This window comes from Colias philodice, chromosome 31 (assembly GCF_061535455.1).
Source record: "Colias philodice isolate Cphi_HAF_F1 chromosome 31, ilColPhil1 Martin Lab GWU primary, whole genome shotgun sequence".
Lineage (NCBI taxonomy): Eukaryota > Metazoa > Arthropoda > Insecta > Lepidoptera > Pieridae > Colias > Colias philodice.
Window position 1 is genome coordinate 2,070,842 of NC_143116.1, and position 20,352 is coordinate 2,091,193.

At 33.4% G+C, this 20,352-nt stretch overlaps 2 protein-coding genes across 3 annotated transcripts in view; both read right to left on the reverse strand.

Moving 5' to 3' along the window:
• The window catches only part of LOC149475089 (uncharacterized), a 35,192-nt gene continuing 14,840 nt past the window's right edge, over positions 1-20,352 (reverse strand). The window contains exons 5-10 of the mRNA XM_089713727.1: positions 19,211-19,354; positions 18,339-18,475; positions 17,816-17,985; positions 1,891-2,038; positions 1,215-1,360; positions 1-159 (exon numbers count right to left, since the gene is read on the reverse strand). Of these exons, the coding sequence (XP_089569853.1) occupies positions 19-159; positions 1,215-1,360; positions 1,891-2,038; positions 17,816-17,985; positions 18,339-18,475; positions 19,211-19,354 (886 nt within the window). The 3' untranslated portion in view covers positions 1-18. The remainder of the gene's footprint in view (positions 160-1,214; positions 1,361-1,890; positions 2,039-17,815; positions 17,986-18,338; positions 18,476-19,210; positions 19,355-20,352) is intronic.
• On the reverse strand, positions 7,965-11,390 carry LOC149475090 (heat shock protein 68-like). 2 transcript variants are annotated; one of them, XM_089713859.1, is made up of 2 exons: positions 10,901-11,026; positions 7,965-10,818 (listed from the first exon to the last, which is right to left on the reverse strand). In XM_089713859.1, the coding sequence occupies exon 2, from the start codon at positions 10,815-10,817 to the stop codon at positions 9,267-9,269; it is 1,551 nt and encodes a 516-aa protein (XP_089569985.1). In that variant the 5' UTR covers position 10,818; positions 10,901-11,026; the 3' UTR covers positions 7,965-9,266. The 2 variants fall into 2 exon arrangements, with proteins under 2 accessions (XP_089569985.1, XP_089569984.1); XM_089713858.1 differs by having other exon boundaries at positions 7,965-11,390.

Here is a 20,352-nt window from a genome sequence, read left to right on the forward strand (position 1 = left end):
ATATTTTAATTATTTATTTTAAACATTTTCCCGTATCTTCATTCTCCTTTGACTCCTAAAGCATCGAATCCCGTACACACTGTTAATTTTGACAATATCATATTTTGACAGAAGTTCGCTGTGTTGGCCGAGCATTTTCATTATACTGCCGTCTGGGTCCTGAAAATAATTTATGATTAAAAAAAAAGTCCTACCTAAGAAATGCCCATGGCGGGAAATAATTTAAGAATAGATTTAAAAACAAAGTAGAAAAATTTAGTCATTTTGGCGGGAAATAATTTTGTGTGGTATTGTAATTTGTATGTAATTTTTGAGTTTATCAAAGAAACAGGATTTTTTTCAATTTTTATGCAGTGCATTTTGTAATATGATTGATGATGATGACTATTGCATAGCTTCTATCGCGGGTCTTGAGCGCGGGGACCGAATTGAGAAATTCCATAACGAAAAACCTCACGCTCCCCCTCCGACGGGCGCGGAGGTGTGGCTTGAAGGCATATCATGCAATAGCTTTACCGCGGCAGTCCCCGAGTGACACACGGCTTTTTTCTTTCTATTACAATTACTTTCTGTATTATTAATTAGATTAGATTAGATTAATTAGATTATTAATTTCTGTATCCATACTAATATTATAAATGCGAAAGTAACTCTGTCTGTCTGTTACTCAATCACGCCTTAACTACTGAACCGATTTGCATGAAATTTGGTATACTTAGAGATATTTTAATACCCGAGAAAGGACATAGGATAGGTTTTATCCCGGAAATCCTACGGGAACGGGTTTTTCTTTGAAAACGGGGGCGAAGCCGCGGGCGGAAAGCTAGTTACCAATATATCATACCTATTATACAATTATTTTTACTTAATATTATAAAGCTGAAGAGTTTGTTTGTTTGAACGCGCTATCTCAGGAACTACTGGTCCGAATTGAAAAATTCTTCTATAGGTTCCCGCGGGGCGCAGCTATAGTACCTATATATCAAGAGTACTTTTAAAAAGTATCATCAAGAATGAATGTGGTGGAGTTTACAATATCAGAGCCGATAAAGACATGGTGCTAAGTATTTTGTACTTAAATTTTTATATTATTATCGTGAAATATCTTAGTGCTTTAGAAATTAAAGACTTTTTAACGGATTTTAAACGCGAGTTATGTACAATTCTTGATACAATTATAATTTTGTACGCTCAGCTAATAAACAATTAATTACCAAATCCTTATAAGTAGCGACGGTAGAAATGCCCTTTTTGCCCAGTTTCCTCCAAAACTGCCAAGCAGGGTGGGTCGCGCTAGAATAGTCGTAGGGTAACGGTAGTGTTGCATCTTCCCGTATCTTCTCAAAGTGGTGTAATTTATCTGTTAATTTATTAAAAAATAATAATTATACTGTTTCCAAAAAAAATTGGTTTTACTGAGATAATGTAGTTTATAAATAACTAGCGGTCCGCCCCGGCTTCGCCCGTCGTACATATTTCGCAATAAAAGGTTTCTCAGGGTCTAAAGATTGTCTGTGCCAAATTTCATCAAAATCTGTTAAGAGGTTTATGCGTGAAAACAATACATACATACATAATTACAAACTTTTCCTCTTTATAATATTAGTATAGACTAGCTGCGCTCCGCGGTTTCACCCGCGTGGCTCCGCTCCTGTTGATCTTAGCGTGATGATATATAGCCTTCATCGATATTTATCGATGCTTTCGTTGTTAGATATTATCGGGCTATCTAACAACGAAAGAATTTTTCAAATCGGACCAGTAGTTCCTGAGATTAGGGCGTTCAAACAAACTCTTCAGCTTTATAATATTGGTATAGATAAAGTAATAATACAAATAAAATAGAAATTTATTATTTGCTACAATATTTTTTTTATATCTTCTATTTACCTGGCCGTATATGTCGATTATGCACACGTATGTATTTATCTCGATCATGGCGGGAAATCTCGAAATAGAATCCCAACATCGCCATTACCATCATGGCCGCGTGCTGTCTGTGTTGCCCGCCGCGAAATAGTTCGATAACTCCGAAATTCTGGGAAATTTGAATGAATAATAATTAGTTTAATTATTATCTAGTTAAATAATATAATAATTTAGCCATTAAAAAAAAGGAAATTCCGAGTGTTTGAGCTTATTTTAGTTTGAAACAGAGTTTAGAAATAAAAAGCAGGATTACTTAGATACTATAATAATTGAACTAGTAATATCGTATGTAAATTAGGAATTAGAAAGTAGTCGCTACAGATGGGGGTGGATTTTTATGGATAGAAGTATGTATTTTAGAAAAAACTATATTAAATGCTGGGCACGTATTACCTTTCTTTCAATGAAATGCGCTATGCTCAACAACTTAGGGCTTAAATATATAATCAAATCACTGGATCATTTCAGCTTTAATAAGAATAATATTGTAATTATATTATATGGGGACAGTTTAAATATAAATAATAAGGATATTGATGTAGGATTAAAAAAAATGTTAGATATTAGTAGTAAGACTAAATGTAAATTTATGTTGTGTACCTTGCCATACCTACCTGGTTTTACACAAGAACAAAATAGATTAATTCATTATATGAATTTAAAATTGTATAACCTAACAAATCATCATCGTGATGCATTTATTTACTTTGACATTAACTCATGTATTAAATCTTTTACTTTGACAAAGAATACAGTGTATCTGCCATATAGATATAAGCGTGAACTTGCTATGTTAATAGCATATAATATTAACCAGTCTGGTACATGTTCGGTATCAGACCATCAATCTACTATAATTTTATGTAGTAAGTAGTAATTTTATACATCAACCTAGATTAAGTGTAGACAGACAATCTAGCCCTAAGCTAGATTTAAACTAGTATATAAGACAACAGCTAAGCAGTCTTTTTCCATTGTGCATCAAAATATTCAAGGCTTGGCTAGCAAATTGTTAGAAATAGAATTGTTTCTGAATGATAACAATATTAAAATATTTTGTGTAACAGAACATTGGCTTAAACAATGTCAGTCGTTAGTAGATATTGAAAATTACAAATTAAAAAGTATATGCTTTAGGACACAGGCTATTCACGGAGGTTCTGTTATTTTTGTACATGATAGTGTAAAATGTAAAGAACGAACTGACATTGTTAGTCTTTCTGTAGAACGGACCATTGAACTGTCCTGTGTGGAGCTGGAGAATTATATTATTGTTTGTGTTTATAGACCCCCTTCCAGTGACTATAATATGTTTGAGACAGTCATGGAAGAAATATTAAAGCGTCTAAGCAGGAGTAAAAAAAAAGTTATAGTATGTGGTGATTTTAATATTGATTTACTTTTACAAACACAAACGGCTACACGAATTGTTAATTTGTTTCAGTCATTTAGACCCAATTTCACCAATATTTTCTAAATCAGACATTTATTAATCGAGCTTCAAATTAAACATGTATTTTAACATCGTTGTCAACTCTACAGGTCCCAAGAAGGAAATCTAACAGCCGATTATCAAATCGACCTTTAACTGAACGACTCACGAATCATTCATTCGTATTTTAAACCGCCCGAAACAAAATGTCATAGTTGACAATGCCATAGTTTCGCACGTTGGGGCTATTTGTTCTAGTTGTATAATAACTGTCATGTTTGGTAATTCGACTAAATTGAAATGTTCTAACACAGTATACAATTTAATAATCATGGAGAAACTTTTACGTTTGCTGGTTTATATGTCAAACGATTTGGTCGTTACCATGGTTACAAATGTTTGATGTTATTTGGAGATTGTTTTGTTGTGATTTTTCTTGTGTTATTTTAATTTTATTTTGAGTTGAATAAATACAATAATGTTGAAGAAAAATCGCGGTTCAATTTCACTTGGTCGAAGGTAAACTGGATCTGGTTGAAATTACGAAAAAAATTCGGAGTCCGAAGGAAAGTGCGAGAGATCTCATACTAGAAGAGCAATTAAAACAAGAAAAATAAAGACAAAGCAGCAAGATACATTTAAAGTAAATTAATAGTAAATTCTTGTTTGTAATAACCTAGTATCTAGTTGTTATAACCTATTTATTGAATGATGTTGATAGGTACAATCTAAGGGTACAATAAAAATGATTTATAAAAACACAAGTTTTATTTATTTAGGTAACATGAAAAATTACATATTTCTATAACAATGTCACATTTAAATTAAATTAGGATCATCATCATCGTCAGCCCATATACTTTCTCACTGCTGGGACATGGGATTGGTAGTGCTAACTTAAACTTAAACACGGTAAGGGATCAGGTCATTATCCACCACGCTATCTTATGATATGTCGGTTTCCTCACAATGTTTTTCACCACTGAGCCATCACTGCACTGCACTACAATAAGCAGTTGGTCTGTAGGTGAAACTGATAGATTCCTAAAACAGAATTTAAAATTAAGATAAGTACATTTCATAATCATGAGGAGGCCTGAGCCTTACCTGAGTAGTGGTGAAGTTTACATTTTAAGTACCTATATTGGTATTCAATACTAGATTTGACATGACTCACAGGATTATTATGGTTTAATTGAAAATAATACAGTATGTAGGAAGGAACCTTTTATGCACATAAATATAAATATTACCTCACGAGATAGTTTTACTTACAGATCCGACGGTTATTCGAGTTTATCTTCAATTAATTGCAATACTTCCAAAACCGATTGTTTTGATAAACGAAATCTTGTACTAAAATCAACATCATCATATTCTTCGAAACAATGACGACGTCTTTATAAATTCTGGGCCGTCGCGGTCGCACTATATAATCCAAATTATACAAATCATCCAACACATCTTCATTTACAAAAATAAAATAGTATGCAGAGTCCATCTTGACAGCAAGAAAACTTCAAATCATTTTTTCTAATCGCTTGTTAAAAATTTAAAGAGCCTCTATGCCACGGGTTAAATATAATGCCGTGTTAAGGAAACTAATCCTCGATTAGGTCATGGTGGGACACTCCCTTACATTGATGTCCCGTTAAAAGAGTTAACAGCGTGTTAAACTAACTAACAGAGCTTGATGAAACTGGGCCAGTATAAACTTTTTAACGAACCCACACGAATTACACCTACTTCTGCAACTTGTATTGATAATATATACTGTGACTGCATCTGTTTAGAGAAAAATATTCTCAATACATTGACTTCGGATCACTGTGGCCAGAAAGTAGTTTTTGAATGGGATTGCATACCTACATTTAAAAGGATTAATGTTAGGCCTATAACTAAAAAAGGCATTAATAAATTTAGGAATAATATTAATAAAAACCTGCCCGTACTAAATGATCAATCCTATCCTAACAGTCCTTGTGAAATGTTTAAAAATCTTTTTAATTTAGTACATAAAGAATTTGAAAAAATATTTAAAGTTAAATCTTTAAATATTACCAAGGATTTACCATTTAGTAAATGGGCGACAGCTAGTATACATAGGTGCAGGAACATTCTTTATGAATTATATGGTATGAAGCAATATAATAAAGACCCATCTTTTCTTAGTTATGTTAGAAATTACTCAAAAAATTTTAAAAAAGTTTGTTTCACTGCAAAGCGTTTGTATATCAAAGAAAAAATACGCGACTCTGATAATAAAGTGAAAACAGTTTGGTCAATTATTAATGGTGAAATGGGTAAAAGCAAATCAAGTAATACCATAAAACTTGTAAATAATGACAGGGTTATTGACAAAAGTGCTGATGTTGCGCTTGCTTTTGAAGAATTCTTCAGTAGTGTCCCTGCTACTATTACTAATAGTTTAAATTCGTCTTCAGCACTTGCAGAGACCTTTTTGAGGGACCATGTTGCGGAGTGCAGTACATTATTTGAATTACGACACGTAACTGCTAATGATATTGTTACTGCCTTTAAGACGCTTAATCTTAAAAATACTTGTGATCTTTGGGGAATGTCCGTAAATTTAGTTAATAATATAATAGAAAATATTGCGAAAAATTTAGCTTCCATATTTAATAAGTGTTGTGACTATGGTACATTTCCTAATTTACTAAAGCTTAGTAAAGTTATACCTTTATTTAAGAAGGGCGATCAAGAAGACTGTAACAATTATAGACCTATCTCTATTTTACCAACATTAAGTAAGGTATTCGAGAAGTTAATATTAAACCAATTGAGTAGTCATTTTGCATCTAATAATTTACTGCACACCAAACAGTTTGGTTTCACAAAGGGGCGCTCAACCACAGATGCTGGAGTTGCACTTCTAACACATATATATAAGGCATGGGAAAACTCAAAAAATGCTCTAGGGATATTTTGTGACCTCTCCAAGGCAGTTGACTGCGTTGAACATTGTACTTTGTTACGTAAACTTAATCACTATGGAATTAAAGGAAAAGCCCAGAACCTCATAGCGTCATACCTGCATGATAGGATACAGACTGTAGTTGTTAATGGAGAACGTTCTAGCGGTGCGTCAATTAACATTGGTGTTCCACAGGGGTCAATTTTAGGTCCCTTCTTGTTCTTGGTATATATCAATGATCTTCCCTATTATTTGCAGGATAGGTGTGAAATAGTTCTGTTTGCAGATGATACCTCATTAATTTTTAATGTGGATAGGCATGACCCAAATGTTGACGAAGTGAACAGTGCTCTTTTACACATATCTGAATGGTTTACTGCCAATAATTTATTATTAAATGCCAAAAAAACCACTTGTGTTGAATTTTTACTTCCTAATGTAAAAAAGTTGAACAGAGATATTACCTTGAACGGGGAGGTATTGCATCCTACTGAGTCTACTGTATTTCTAGGGTTAACATTGGACGAGAAACTACAGTGGGGAGCCCATGTCAACACCGCTGCAGGTAAGCTCAGTTCTGCTGCATATGCAGTCCGAAAAATAAGGCATCTCACCGATGAAGATACGGCTAGATTGGTTTATTTCAGCTACTTTCATAGCATTATGTCCTATGGAATTCTACTGTGGGGCAGGGCTGCAGATATAGAAACTATATTTATCTTACAGAAAAGAGCCATTCGCTCTATATATAATTTACGTGCTCGGGACTCACTAAGAGATCATTTTAAGAATACTGGTATCCTTACTGTACCATCACAGTATATATTTAATAATATTTTGCATGTACACAAAAGCTCTGACTTACACACAAGAGTAGGAGATAGACACGATTATGGCACAAGGAACAAGAATAGAATTGAAATGCCATTTTTCCGATTAGCTAAAGTTAAAAATTCATTTATGGGTCAAGGTATACGCTTATACAATAGAATTCCTCACAATATTAAAGAGTTTAGTAGTTCTAAATTTAAAACTTACATAAAAAATGTACTAGTTCAGAGAGCGTACTACAGTATTCAGGAATATATGGACGATAAAGACCCATGGAGGGTTGTCGCGTAAAAACCACAGGACAGTTCTTTGGCATATTATGTAGTTAGGTAGATATAAGTTACATATTATGTAAATTTATTGACATTATTTAAAAGAGCAACTATGGAGTTTCTTGCCGATTCTTCTCCATAGATACTGCTTTCCGAATCGGTGGTAAATGTTAAAAATATAGATACTGCTTTCCGAATCGGTGGTAAATGTTAAAAATACTATGTAATGACGATTCGAAAGTGCTACTAAATAGTAGTCTAATTGAATAAATGAATGTTTGAGTTTGAGTTTGAGTTTGAGTTTGAATGTTGCAATTACTAATTTCATTAGATTAAACAGTAATTATCTTTATAAAATATTTTTGATTTATTTAACGAAAATCGAATACTGGGAAAAGTATGTTTTTTTTTTAATGGTAGAAGAAGGCAAACGAGCCGACGCCTTGCCTGATGGTAAGCTAAGTGCGTCGCCCATAGACTACCTTGGACTACCGTAACTGGGTTACGGGTGTTGCCTACTGGTAGAGGGAGACTGTACAAATACTCATTTTTATTGCTAAATATTTTTAGTAAAATAGAGTAAAATAATTTATAGCCTAAAAATAAATATTTATACGTACCGTTTGATGCACAGCGTAGTATAGGTAAGGGTTAAATAAATAAAACACAAAATTAAATGTTTTATTTTCCATCGTTACATACATAACAATCATCACTTAAATATACAAATAAAATGAGGTAGACAAAACTAGGAATTATGTGGCAGATTTTCCTAGATAGATTTTAAAAGTAATAAAATTATTTGAAACAACGTCATCTATCGATGTATAGACTGTTCAAAATAATACGTATTTCGCCCTGTAACTATTGTAAAATGGCTTGCAGTTTATCAAAAAGAATCTATACTAATATTATAAAGAGGAAAGGTTTGTATGTATGTATGTATGGTTTTCACGCATAAACTACTGGACCGATTTTGATGAAATTTGGCACAGATAATCTTTAGACCCTGAGAAAGAACATAGGCTAACTTTTATTGCGAAATATGTACCACGGGCGAAGCCGGGGTGGACCGCTAGTAGTTAATATAATAATACTTCAATAAATATCACATCATATTTCGGCACAAACATTTTTGGTGTCTTTAAACTGTTGTTAGCTTAACTATTTATCAAACAACATCTTTTTCTCTTTTTTAACGAATTGTTAGTTAAACTAACGCATTTTAACTATTAGTATGTCTACTGATAAAACAACCGGCGATAAGTCAACTACTACAGACAACGATGTCATATAACAGGGTATCTAGGTAATTCAATGCAATTAATGACGTTTTATATATACAAAATTACTATAAAAACGTGTTGTAGAAACTTGTATTATTTATTGTTTATTGTTTGCAACTAAGTATATAGCGCTCAGAATACTATACATAGTTCAAAAAATATTTGGAGAGATCACGTTGTTTTCGTGCATGTAAACATATTTATTGGTAAATGTTTTTAATACACGCTATTTTAAGGTGGATACTCTATATAATTAATGATATTAAATCTTCCTGCTAAAAACACTTACAAAAAATAAACACATAAGAAAAGTAAAACATTTCTCACTTTAAAAACTGGCAAGACATTGGGCAAGACGCTGATAAAATCATTTATAGAAAAAGCACATTTACGAAAAATGTTAAATTCTAAAACTCATTATAATTTCACATCACCAAATGTATCATTTATGCACATTTAAAATTCACGATTCACTGGCACAAAATCATCTCTTAGACGTTATGTAAAGAGGCAAAGCGTTATTTTGTCAAACAAAAAGCTGGGGCAAACGAACACACAAAACTTACCACATAATTTTTTAATCAATGATCATCATCAACTTCTGTTATAGCAGATTCTTCATTAATTTCAACGCTTCGCTCTGTCTCGCTTCGCTGTCGCTTCGCTCTGTGACCCCAGCAGTGACTCAATTTACTTATTTTAGAAGACCATCGACGCAACAATTCCGACATTTTTCTTTCATATTCCTCCCTAAGACAGTCCATGTTATCTTCCAACCATGCGATCGCTTCTTTACACTCACCCATCATAGTTGCACATTCATTGCCACTAACTCGCTCTAGATTCTCAACCACGGTTTGCTTGACGTTGTAAATGTACGTTTCCAATTGGTTCCGTACTTCCAAGCGCCGTTTATTCTCTATATCTTCTTCGTGAAACCTTTCAGCGTCTGCTATCATCTTGTATACTTCTTTCTGTCCGAATCGATGCGTGTTCTCGATGACAATTTTCTCACAATTGCCCGTACTTTTATCTTGCGCTGATACAGTCAAAATTCCATTTGCATCTATGTCGAATATCAGATCAATTTTAGGGACGCCTCTCGGTGCTGGTGGGATGTTGTTCAGCTCGAAAACACCCAGTAAATTATTGTCTCTTGTCATTGTTCGCTCTCCCTCAAATACTTCAATGGTCATAGCATTCTGATAGTCTTCTAAAGTGGTTATTTCTCTAACTTTGTGGCACGGTATGGGCGTATTTCTCTCTACTACTTTGAACATCATGCCTCTAGCAGTTTCCACTCCTAAAGACAATGGCACAACATCGACTAGCAGTAAGTTTTGAATATTTTTTGTGCGTTGTCCAGATAATATTGCCGCTTGAATGGCTGCTCCACACGCTATAGCTTCTTCAGGATTAATCGAGGTAGCTATGTTCCTGCCATCAATAAATTCTGTTAGCATACTCCTAATCTTTGGTATTCTAGTGCTGCCTCCGACTAAGATTATATCGTCAATGTTACTTTTCTTCATGCGAGCATCTCTCAAAGCTTGTTCTATCGGCTTCAGCGTATCATTGAAGAGATCAGAACATAAATCTTCGAATAGGGCTCTTGAAATTCGGTTTGTATAATCGATACCATCGTATAATGCTTCAAGTTGCACTGTTGCTTCCACAGCTGAGGTTAAACATAGTTTTGCTTTTTCCGCTGCGGATTTCAAACGTCGTAAACATTTGTTATCCTTGCACACTTCTTTACCAAATCGTTTACGAAAGTCCTCAGCAAAATACGCCACTAATCTATTATCAAAATCTTCACCACCTAATCTGGAATTGCCTGCTGTAGCTTTCACTTCATACACAGAACCATCAACTATCTTTAGAACCGAAACATCAAAAGTGCCGCCACCTAAATCGTAAATCAAAACATTACGTTCGCCTCTAAACTTTTTATCGTAACCATAGGCGAGAGCGGCCGCCGTCGGCTCATTTATAATCCTTAATATTTCTAGACCCGCAATATTCCCAGCCATTCTAGTGGCTAGTCTTTGTGCATCTGTAAAATACGCTGGAACGGTAACAACTGCCTTATCAACTTTCTTACCTAGATGCGCCTCAGCAATCGCCTTCATCCTGAAAAGTACCATAGAGCTTATTTCCTCCGGCGAAAACAATTTCTTTTTGCCCCTGTATTCAACAATTATTTTTGGCTTACCGTTCTCGTTGGCTACTTTGAAAGGGTAGTGGCGGAGGTCCATCTGCAGGCCGACGTCATCGTACCGTCGACCTATTAAGCGTTTGGTGGCGAATACAGTGTTTGTAGGATTGGTGGCAGCTTGGCTTTTCGCCGCTTCGCCTATGAGACGTTCACGGGGCGTGAAAGCCACAAAGCATGGTGTCGTTCGATTGCCCTGTTCGTTCACAATCACTTCAGCACTGTTATTATTCCACACGGCCACACACGAGTATGTTGTACCTAAATCAATACCCACTGCTACCATGTTTAATAACAACGTGTTACGTGACGTTTGAACCGCGTAAACTTGAACTATCGCGATCCGAGCGCTTTTATAGACTACGAATAGGAACGCAGAACTTTCGAGAAAGCCGTTTGAGCCAATCAGATAGCGGTATACGAAGAAATTTCTAGAATTGTGTTGCCAGCTTTTGAGATCGCAATTACCCAGCTTTTTATTGAACAACGTTTACTGTATGAAGTTATAGTAATTGTCAGTTAATTTTACGAAATACAATCATAAGTCATAACATAAATAAGTACAGTATATAAAATAATAATTTCAATTACTTTTTTAAGTCAAAAGGTTGAATGGATTAAAATAAGATTTCATATAGGTACTTATATATAATTTTAATTTTCTGTATCAATTATACTGTCACATAAAACTATAACTTTATGAGAGCAATTAATTGTATTCATAAAACATTATTGCCGTAAACAAATTTATGAACCCAAAAATATCACATTTTCTATATATTTTTACTGTGATTAACATTTATAATTATTTAATATTCTAAATTATCATCAAAAGTGAAGTCCCGTGTCCCCGTAGTGGGGTAGGGGGCAGATGTATTATTCATACATCTGTTTCACTGATCGATTTTTCTTTAGGGACAAGTAGGTGATCAGCTTTCTGTGTCCTGCCAGACCGAGACATTTTTTTTTTCGTCTCCACCGGGAATCGAACCCAGGACCCCTCGGTTCTACGCTCACGCGTCAACCACTGTACCGAGGAGGCGGTCAAATTATCATCAAACCTACCATCAATCGTAATAAATAAAAATCTAACACACATTAGTGAATACTACCGTTAAATAATAACGAATTAAAATCGTATTCACAATCTACGCTACAAAACCAACAAGTATCCTACAAATACAATTTTTCCCTAAAGTCCGGATTTATTTTTAAATATGGCATCCCAAACCTCCCTACCACCACTACGCATGTCATTAAACGTCAGGTAATTCTGACGTCAAATGTATGTTCGTCTCTTTCTAGCTCACTATGTCCATCCTTGTTTACTTCACGAGAATATGGCGGCAAATTGAAATGTTCTCAGAGCAATAAACCTAATTGCTCTGAGGAAATGTTGTTTACAAGATATCTTTTAAATAAATAATAGATACTTGTCTCAAATTCAAATTGTAATTTAAGAGGGATCTGATTGATAAATTGTTGGACCTTATTGCTTTGGATTTAAGTATTATTTTAGATTGAATGTAATTTAATATGAAGTTACAGGTAAATTAGCTTGGAGAAATTTTTGCATATGTAGTGGTGTGTATATTACTCAGATCTTAGAGCGCGTTTCCACTATATCGTTCTGGCCTATACAAAAATGTTTCGATATCCTAACATTGTTTTCAATAAAAACAAGTTTTTATTTGAAAGAAAATGGTTTTGACTTTATAAAAAAAAATATATCATTCAATTTTACGTCCTTGAGCAAACGACAAGGCGACTACCGTGAAACAATAAAATATCGTGTCCATAATAATTTGTTTCATAATTAATATTTGACCATAATAATTACGAAACAAAACAAATAAATAAATCGTCACTTGATAGTGGAAAGTGGAAACACGCACAAAACCAGAATAAACCAGTTTACGCTGTCCGCAGGTGCCACGTGCAGTCGTTTGGTACCGTTAGAACATAAAGCACACATTTCATTCAAAAATTATAATTATTATGTACGTATTTTAATTGATAAATTTTGTATTTGTTGATTGTTGTTATTATTTGTTATTATTGTTATAATATTTGTTGAAGTGAATTACATGTCCCGCAGCCGGAGGCCCCAAATGAAAACTCAGATGTACTTAAAAACTACATTTAATAGCTAAAATGAGACTTTTACACCCATGTCTGCACGATGCAGACCGGAGTTAAAGAATGAATTTATACAGTTTAATAATTATAAAGACGTAAGCTTGGATGCTAACTAAGGGAAATCGCATCCACATTCTATTCCCGTGCGAACGGCGTATTCAGCAGTTTTGTATGAAGGCAGGGCCATAACTAGTGTTTAATTTGTGTGTAAGTGTTGTAACTTTATATTGTTAATTCAATATGGCTCCAGTGTTAAAACATGGTCGAGGCAAGCCTTTGACTTCTCAAACTAAAGAATTAAACTTTAAATGTCGTTTCTTTTTCAGGTTAGTAAATTTTTCATTTTAGTAACATTGTTAATGTAAAAGTTATATATATGTTAAATGTGCAAATATTAAAATAAAGTCTCATCTTTTTCAGAGGAGAAACACATATAGTTTAATTTAAAATCCCTTATATGTATACATATAAAATAAAAACTAAAAATAAAATGTTGTTTTATTTTATTTGCTGACCATACACTACTACAAACGCAAAAATTTCTCCAAGCTAATTTACCTGTACTTATATAAAAATTATTGTAGCAATTTTCTATTTGCAATGACGGAAGGTTTGAAATACGAATATTTTGTAATGTAAATGAAACCTTATGCTTTGGTGATAATGATCAAAATTAATGTTTTTGCAGTTTCTTCCAATTTTAACTTCCTTTGCTGATCCGATTTAACTCATTATTATTTTTTTATTTGTTTGTAAGTTGTTAACTTAACGCGGTGAAAATAAGGAAATTTTGCATGAAAATTATCAAATTTAACAAGCAAAACGAACATAATATTAACTTTTTTAATTAAATGTCACAAAACATCATACTGAAACTAATTCTATTTACGTTAAGGAGAGTAATTTTTAAATAAATAATGAAATTATATTGCATTCTTGATTCAAAACTAAAATATACAGCGGTGGACCGGTTATTAGACCTGTTTTTTGCCTTAAATTTAGAAATTAAATGTATTATTCGGATATAGGTTAAAGCCCGACGATTGGAACAATAGTCAGACTTATCACATGCTAGTAATCTCTTCCAAACAATCTTATTAAGGTCGGTTTTTTACGTCAGTCTGGAAGTGTTATTCTTTCTACAATATCTATATCTATATATATATAATAAAACTAAGTCGATAAAATGTGCGTGCCGATAAAACTTAAAAAGGAGTCCCGACACGATAAAGGGACTTATGTGGTGTGATAGCCCTTTATCCCCCCTCGAACAAGAAAGTTCCCGTTTTAATCTAAAGGGCATGTTTTTAAAGATATAAGGGACTTTCCGACCATTCAACTTGGAAATTAAGTGCAGTGGCGCCATCTGTTATCGAATATTTGAACTTCGGAGACTATATTACACTCCAATAGACATAGTGTGTAGTCTCCATAGTTGTGAGCCATTGCAGCATGTGTAGTAGTGGCGCGAAATTTAAAATTCCAATTTCAATAAAATCTTAAATTTAAATTTTGTGTATTTATACGTCATTATTTAACGTATATTTTGGAGTTAAAGCGACATAATTTTAGTTATCCAAATTAATTCTCAAAATATTAAAAAATTTAGGTTTTTAAATTTCGCGCCTTTACTACATACGCTACCGCTACAGAAGCTAGAAAGTTCCCGTTTTAATCTAAGGGCGTGTTTCTAAAGATATAAGGAACTTTCCAACCCTACATAGTGGCGCCATCTGTTATCGAATATTTGAACTTCATTCAGGACAACGATTGTTTGGGTTGCATTTCCAAAAGCGTTGCGAGCAAATTTCAATAAAGTCTTAAATTTAATTTGTTGCTATAATAAAGTTATTAAATTTTGTGTATTTGTACGTCATTAGCTAACTTATATTTTGGAGTTAAAGCGACATAATTTTAGTTATCCAAATTAGTTCTCAAAACCTTAAAAAATTTAGGTTTTAAAATTTCGCGCTTTTAGTACAAATGCTACCGCTATAGAACCTTTTATTATGGCGGACGATAGTGACCAGAATACTCTAGAAGGTGTGAGAGAGAAAATATTTTCAAATTTTCTCGAATATTCTAGAGCCTAGCTCTCTGAATATATAAGAGCCCGGTGTCGCTCACCAGAGTTAGTTTAATTTGAACAGCGAATCGAGCGATTTCAAAACGAAAATAAGAGAAGTTATCTGTGAGCCTTTATTTAGAAGTATCACGTGTGAGTATTTTTAATAGTGTGTTTAATTAACTCTCGATTTTGAAACGAAATAGAAATAAGTTATTTGTGGGTTTTTTTCGTGAAATTTCCCTATAATATTAACAACATGTAACCCATCAAACCCAAAACAGCTATGGGACTCTTTCAAAAGGAGTATGAGTGATGATATATTGTACCAAGTCCGACAAGCTAATCCTGAACTGACTATAGAATTCAATGACGAGATCTTCAATGAAACACGCATTCGCTTAGAAGATAAATGTTTAGCAATAAATAATCAAGCCTAAGTAGAACTTGGAATGCCAGCACCACAAAGAAATGCTTTTAGTGTGCTAAACTACGAAATTATGAAGGAAAAAAGTTACAACATCAATCAACTACTTGAATACAATGCTCACAACTCTCAATGACAATAAAAAAAAAGTTTACGACGTTATAATGAGCCGGATAAATAACGATATTGGTGGAATTATTTACTTGGACGCACCAGGAGGCACCGGTAAAACGTTTCTCATAAATCTAATACTGGCGGAAATACGTGCTAAAAAACTCATCGCACTGGCATTAGCATCATCTGGCATTGCAGCCACACTTATGGAAGGAGGACGATCTGCCCATTCTGCCTTACAACTACCATTGAATATAGCCGAACAACAATTCCCGGTATGTAAAATTTCAGGAAAATCTGGACGTGGTAAATTCTAAACCAAGCTAAAATTTTCATCTGGGATGAATGCACCATGGCCCATAAAAAATTTATAGAAGCCATGGACAGAACATTACAAGAATTGCGAAAAAACTCTGAAATAATGGGAGGAGTCAGTTCTATAGTCAGTTCACTCATACTCTCAGGAGATTTTCGACAAACACTTCCAGTTATTCCCAAGACAACATCAGAAGACGATATCAATGCATGCTTGAAAAAATCACATCTCTGGCTACAAGTCCAAATACTGCAATTAACAAAAATCATGAGAGTTGAATTATCAAGAGATGAAACAACAGCACAATTTGCTAAAATACTTTTACAAATCGGCGAAGGTACATATCCTACTGACCAAACGACCGGCCTCATTGAACTTAACAGTGATTTCTGTAATATAGCCACTACTGAAGACGAACTAATCGACAAAATTTATCCAAATATTATTCAGAACTATACTAATGCAGAGTGGTTATTTCAAAGAGCAATTTTGGCCACTAAAAATAATATTGTTGACGATATCAATTTTAATATTCTGAAGAAAATACCTGATGAAGAGAAAATATATAAATCGATCGACACGATGGTATCTATTGAAGAAAGTGTCAACTTCCTCACTGAATTTCTAAACTCTTTACAAGTACCAGGAATGCCATTACACTGCCTTCGTCTGAAAATTGGAACTCCAATCATACTACTCAGAAATCTCAACTCCCCAAAATTATGTAATGGAACTAGAATGATCGTAAAACAGCTATCGAATAATATCATTGAAGCTGAACTTATTTCTGGAAAGACCAAAGGACAGACAGTATTTATACCTAGAATACCACTGATCTCTTCGGAATTGCCATTTCAATTTAAAAGACTGTAGTTTCCAATAAAATTAACCTTTAGTTTTACAATTAACAAAGCGCAAGGACAAACTTTAAAATATTGTGGCATTAACCTCAAAGAATCCTGCTTCTCTCACGGTCAGCTATATGTAGCTTGCTTCAAGAGTAGGAAATCCGAAAAATTTATGTATATATACTCCGGACAATAAAATGAAAAATGTTGTTTATAAACAAGTATTGTAAATAATGAGAAAACGTTTTCAATAAATTTTTTTTTTACTTTTTACGTCATAGTTTATTTTTTTATTTCGACTCTACCACGTCATCTCATATCAACTCCCGGGCGAAGCCGGGTTTTTTAGCTAGTTAATAATAAAACACATTTATTGTCAAGATCACAACACGAGATACATTTACTCGCTCGCATAAAGATAACAATAACAACAGAATAAAATAATAAATAACGATACTTACTTTCATAGTGTCGATTTTGAAGTTAAATAAAAAAAGCTACTTATTACGAAAAACTTACTTTTACCATATACCTACTACATACGTGCATTACCTAAACAAGTGATAACTGCGTTAAAAACAACCGACTTCAAACTTGCACTTGCAACATTTACAAATACAGACAAAAATGCTTATAAAATAAAAACTACTGGGCCTATCCGAATAAAATTTTTATGGGACCAATTCGACACCATCCCGCATCCAACAAAAAAAGAATCACGTAAATCGGTTCAGAAACCTCGGAGTAATCGGTGTACATACATAAAAAAAAAAAAAAAAAAAAAAACATACCGGCCGAATTGATAACCTCCTCCTTTTTTTTGAAGTCGGTTAAAAACAAAACAGCTAATTTACAAATCTGACTGAAAATTTAACAACACCAAAAACACAAAATAAGAAGGTTCTTACCAAAACCAAAGCGAAACCTAGCTACTAATTATTTTTTTTTAAACCACTACTACTACTACTACTATTATTATTCTGAGGCGAAACACACAAAACTATACCTGTCTCCCTCCCACCCGTCCAGTCACGTAATCCGGGCTTGTATCTAGAACGAGATAGTCTGATACACTCTCAGCTTGCTCTTCAGTGATCTCTTGTAAGCGGACACAAGTTTTGTTCTTCAGTATCTCACTGACTTCCGACAAGCGAGCACGCATGTCTTGTGTGTCGTCTGTAGAAATCATCTTTTTATTTCCATTGTATAAAAAAAGAATATGTGCCGAGCACACGCGTCAGAAGTGTAACGTAACGGATTTCATGCGTTTTTTCAACTAATTTAAAAAAAGGATATTTTCAATTCGACCCTAGTTGGTTTTTACCTCCGAATTACCGTTTTTGATAATTTTTTTTATTATTTGAAAACTTATGCCTTCCCTTTATATTCCCTTAAATAAAGACGTTCTTCAGGAAGTCAATTGATCAGTTTTATTAAATAATATTTTTTTAAGTTTTCTACAAAAGGAGCGAAACTGCGCTCGCAATAGTAGTACTCGTATGTACTTGTAGGTACATAATTATACTTACACCTGGGATCTTCTACTATAATATACCTAACTATTCTGTCAGGCCATTTTCGTTCTTTATAAAATTCTTTGTTTTCTTTTGAAAGTTTAACAATCTTTGGTAGAGCACTTTCCTTTCTTATTTTTGGTTTTCGCGGTCTGAAAGAAAACTGTATGATATAAATGTTACTAGAAAATGGTTTTTACTTCCCTAAAATCGTAAATTATTGAAAAAATATCAGATTTCAGACTTTTCATTTTTTGATCGGGCTAAGCGTTGCCAAGGTATGGCGAAAGACGCGGTTTCGAATCTCGCCTCGTGCTTGAATTTTTTTCTATTCTTTGAAAAGTTTTACATTTATAAAGCATCTAAATGCTATGAATCTCATAATTAAATCACAGATTAAATTATATCAATTTTTCTAAGTAAAAGCTTTATATAATTCATATCTAATGTTGCCGGCACATCGAATTTTCCATTTCATAATTTGACGTCTCCCCATGTAGTCCGAGAGAATGAGTAAAATTAGCGGAAATAAATCGTGTAGTTTTGAAAATCGCTACAGTTATTCCATGACAAGATGATCATATCGAACGTCCTCAAGCGTGGGGGGTGAGCTAAGGTTTATTTATTTATTTATTTACTCTTTAATAAAACTATACATGGGAAACTTATTGCTTATTTATACAAAACAAAAAAACAGTAGGTAGATAGTTTATTAGGCGGCCTTATCACTTAGAAGTGATCTCTTCCAGGAAAACTGGAAGGTACTGTAGGGATGGTTCAAAGTACCCTTTTTTAGATTTTTGCTTAGAGACAGAGTCTTATACCTGCACAAGTAGTATCATGGTTACTGCTAGGAAAATATTCTACATACAAAACTCATACTTTACCTTTCTCTATTTCTAATTTCCTCTTCTTCAGATTGCATATCATCCATGTTTCCGTTCTGATCTTCATAAGAAACTTTAGTTTTATGCCTCTTTCTTGGTAAATTTTGTTCATGACTTTTCATTTTTTGTCGTGTAGTCCTCATTCTTGAAATATTGTAAGCGGGAATGAGCAAAAAATATTTTTTATTGAAAAAAATTTTTTTTACTTTATATAATTTGGAATAATAGAACAAAATTTGGAAAATCCAAAAGTGCACGCAAGTTTTGTTTATTTAATAACAATTAAACCACATCGAATCAGACCCTGAAAAATGAAAGGGTTCTATTCCTGAGCATACTCAAGCGTAAGAGAAAAAAAAAGACTCGATTAGTAAAGTATTTCGGTCGCTATCGTGTTAACAAGAAAAAGGATCCGCACATACAGACACACGGACGTCCAAGACAGAACTTTTTTAAACTGTTTTTTAACTAGTTTAAATAACAAAAATGACATCAAAAATATCATGAACGTTAAAAATAGTGTTTTTTCTTAATATGTGTGTGTATGTATTATCTTACAAGTGCAATGTATGATACATAAAGACATTTTAAGTTTGAAAAATCAGATGTTTTGCGCGAAGTGACAGTAGTACCCACCTCAACGCTTCGCTTATGAGGCGTGCAATAATTTAATATTCAAACAAAATTGGCTCAAAACGTACCTAAAACGTATATTTCGTATTTTTTTTATATAAACCTTGAAATTCGATTTACAGAGATATTATTTAAAAAATTGTGTATGATGGAATGAATCAGGCTACATTTTTTATCCCCTTAAGACTTAAGTGACTTAAGGCAGAACTACTTAGCAGTTGCTTCATCTGTTTCCTTCAATATTATACCTACTCATTACAATACAACTGTGATATAAGGCTTCAAAACAAAAAGGCCGTTTATCTTATCGATTAACAATGATGTAAATTAGGTACTAATTACTATAGCTATCTTAACCTGCGTTGCCACCATCTGTTCTTTAATAATAAAGATTTTTTTTATGTACTTTTTGTATATCATTAAATAATTAACATAATACAAAAGTACTGGCGCCTAGAATGAGTTTCCTTCCGTCTAATACCGACAAACTTTGTTGTTTACTGCCAGAC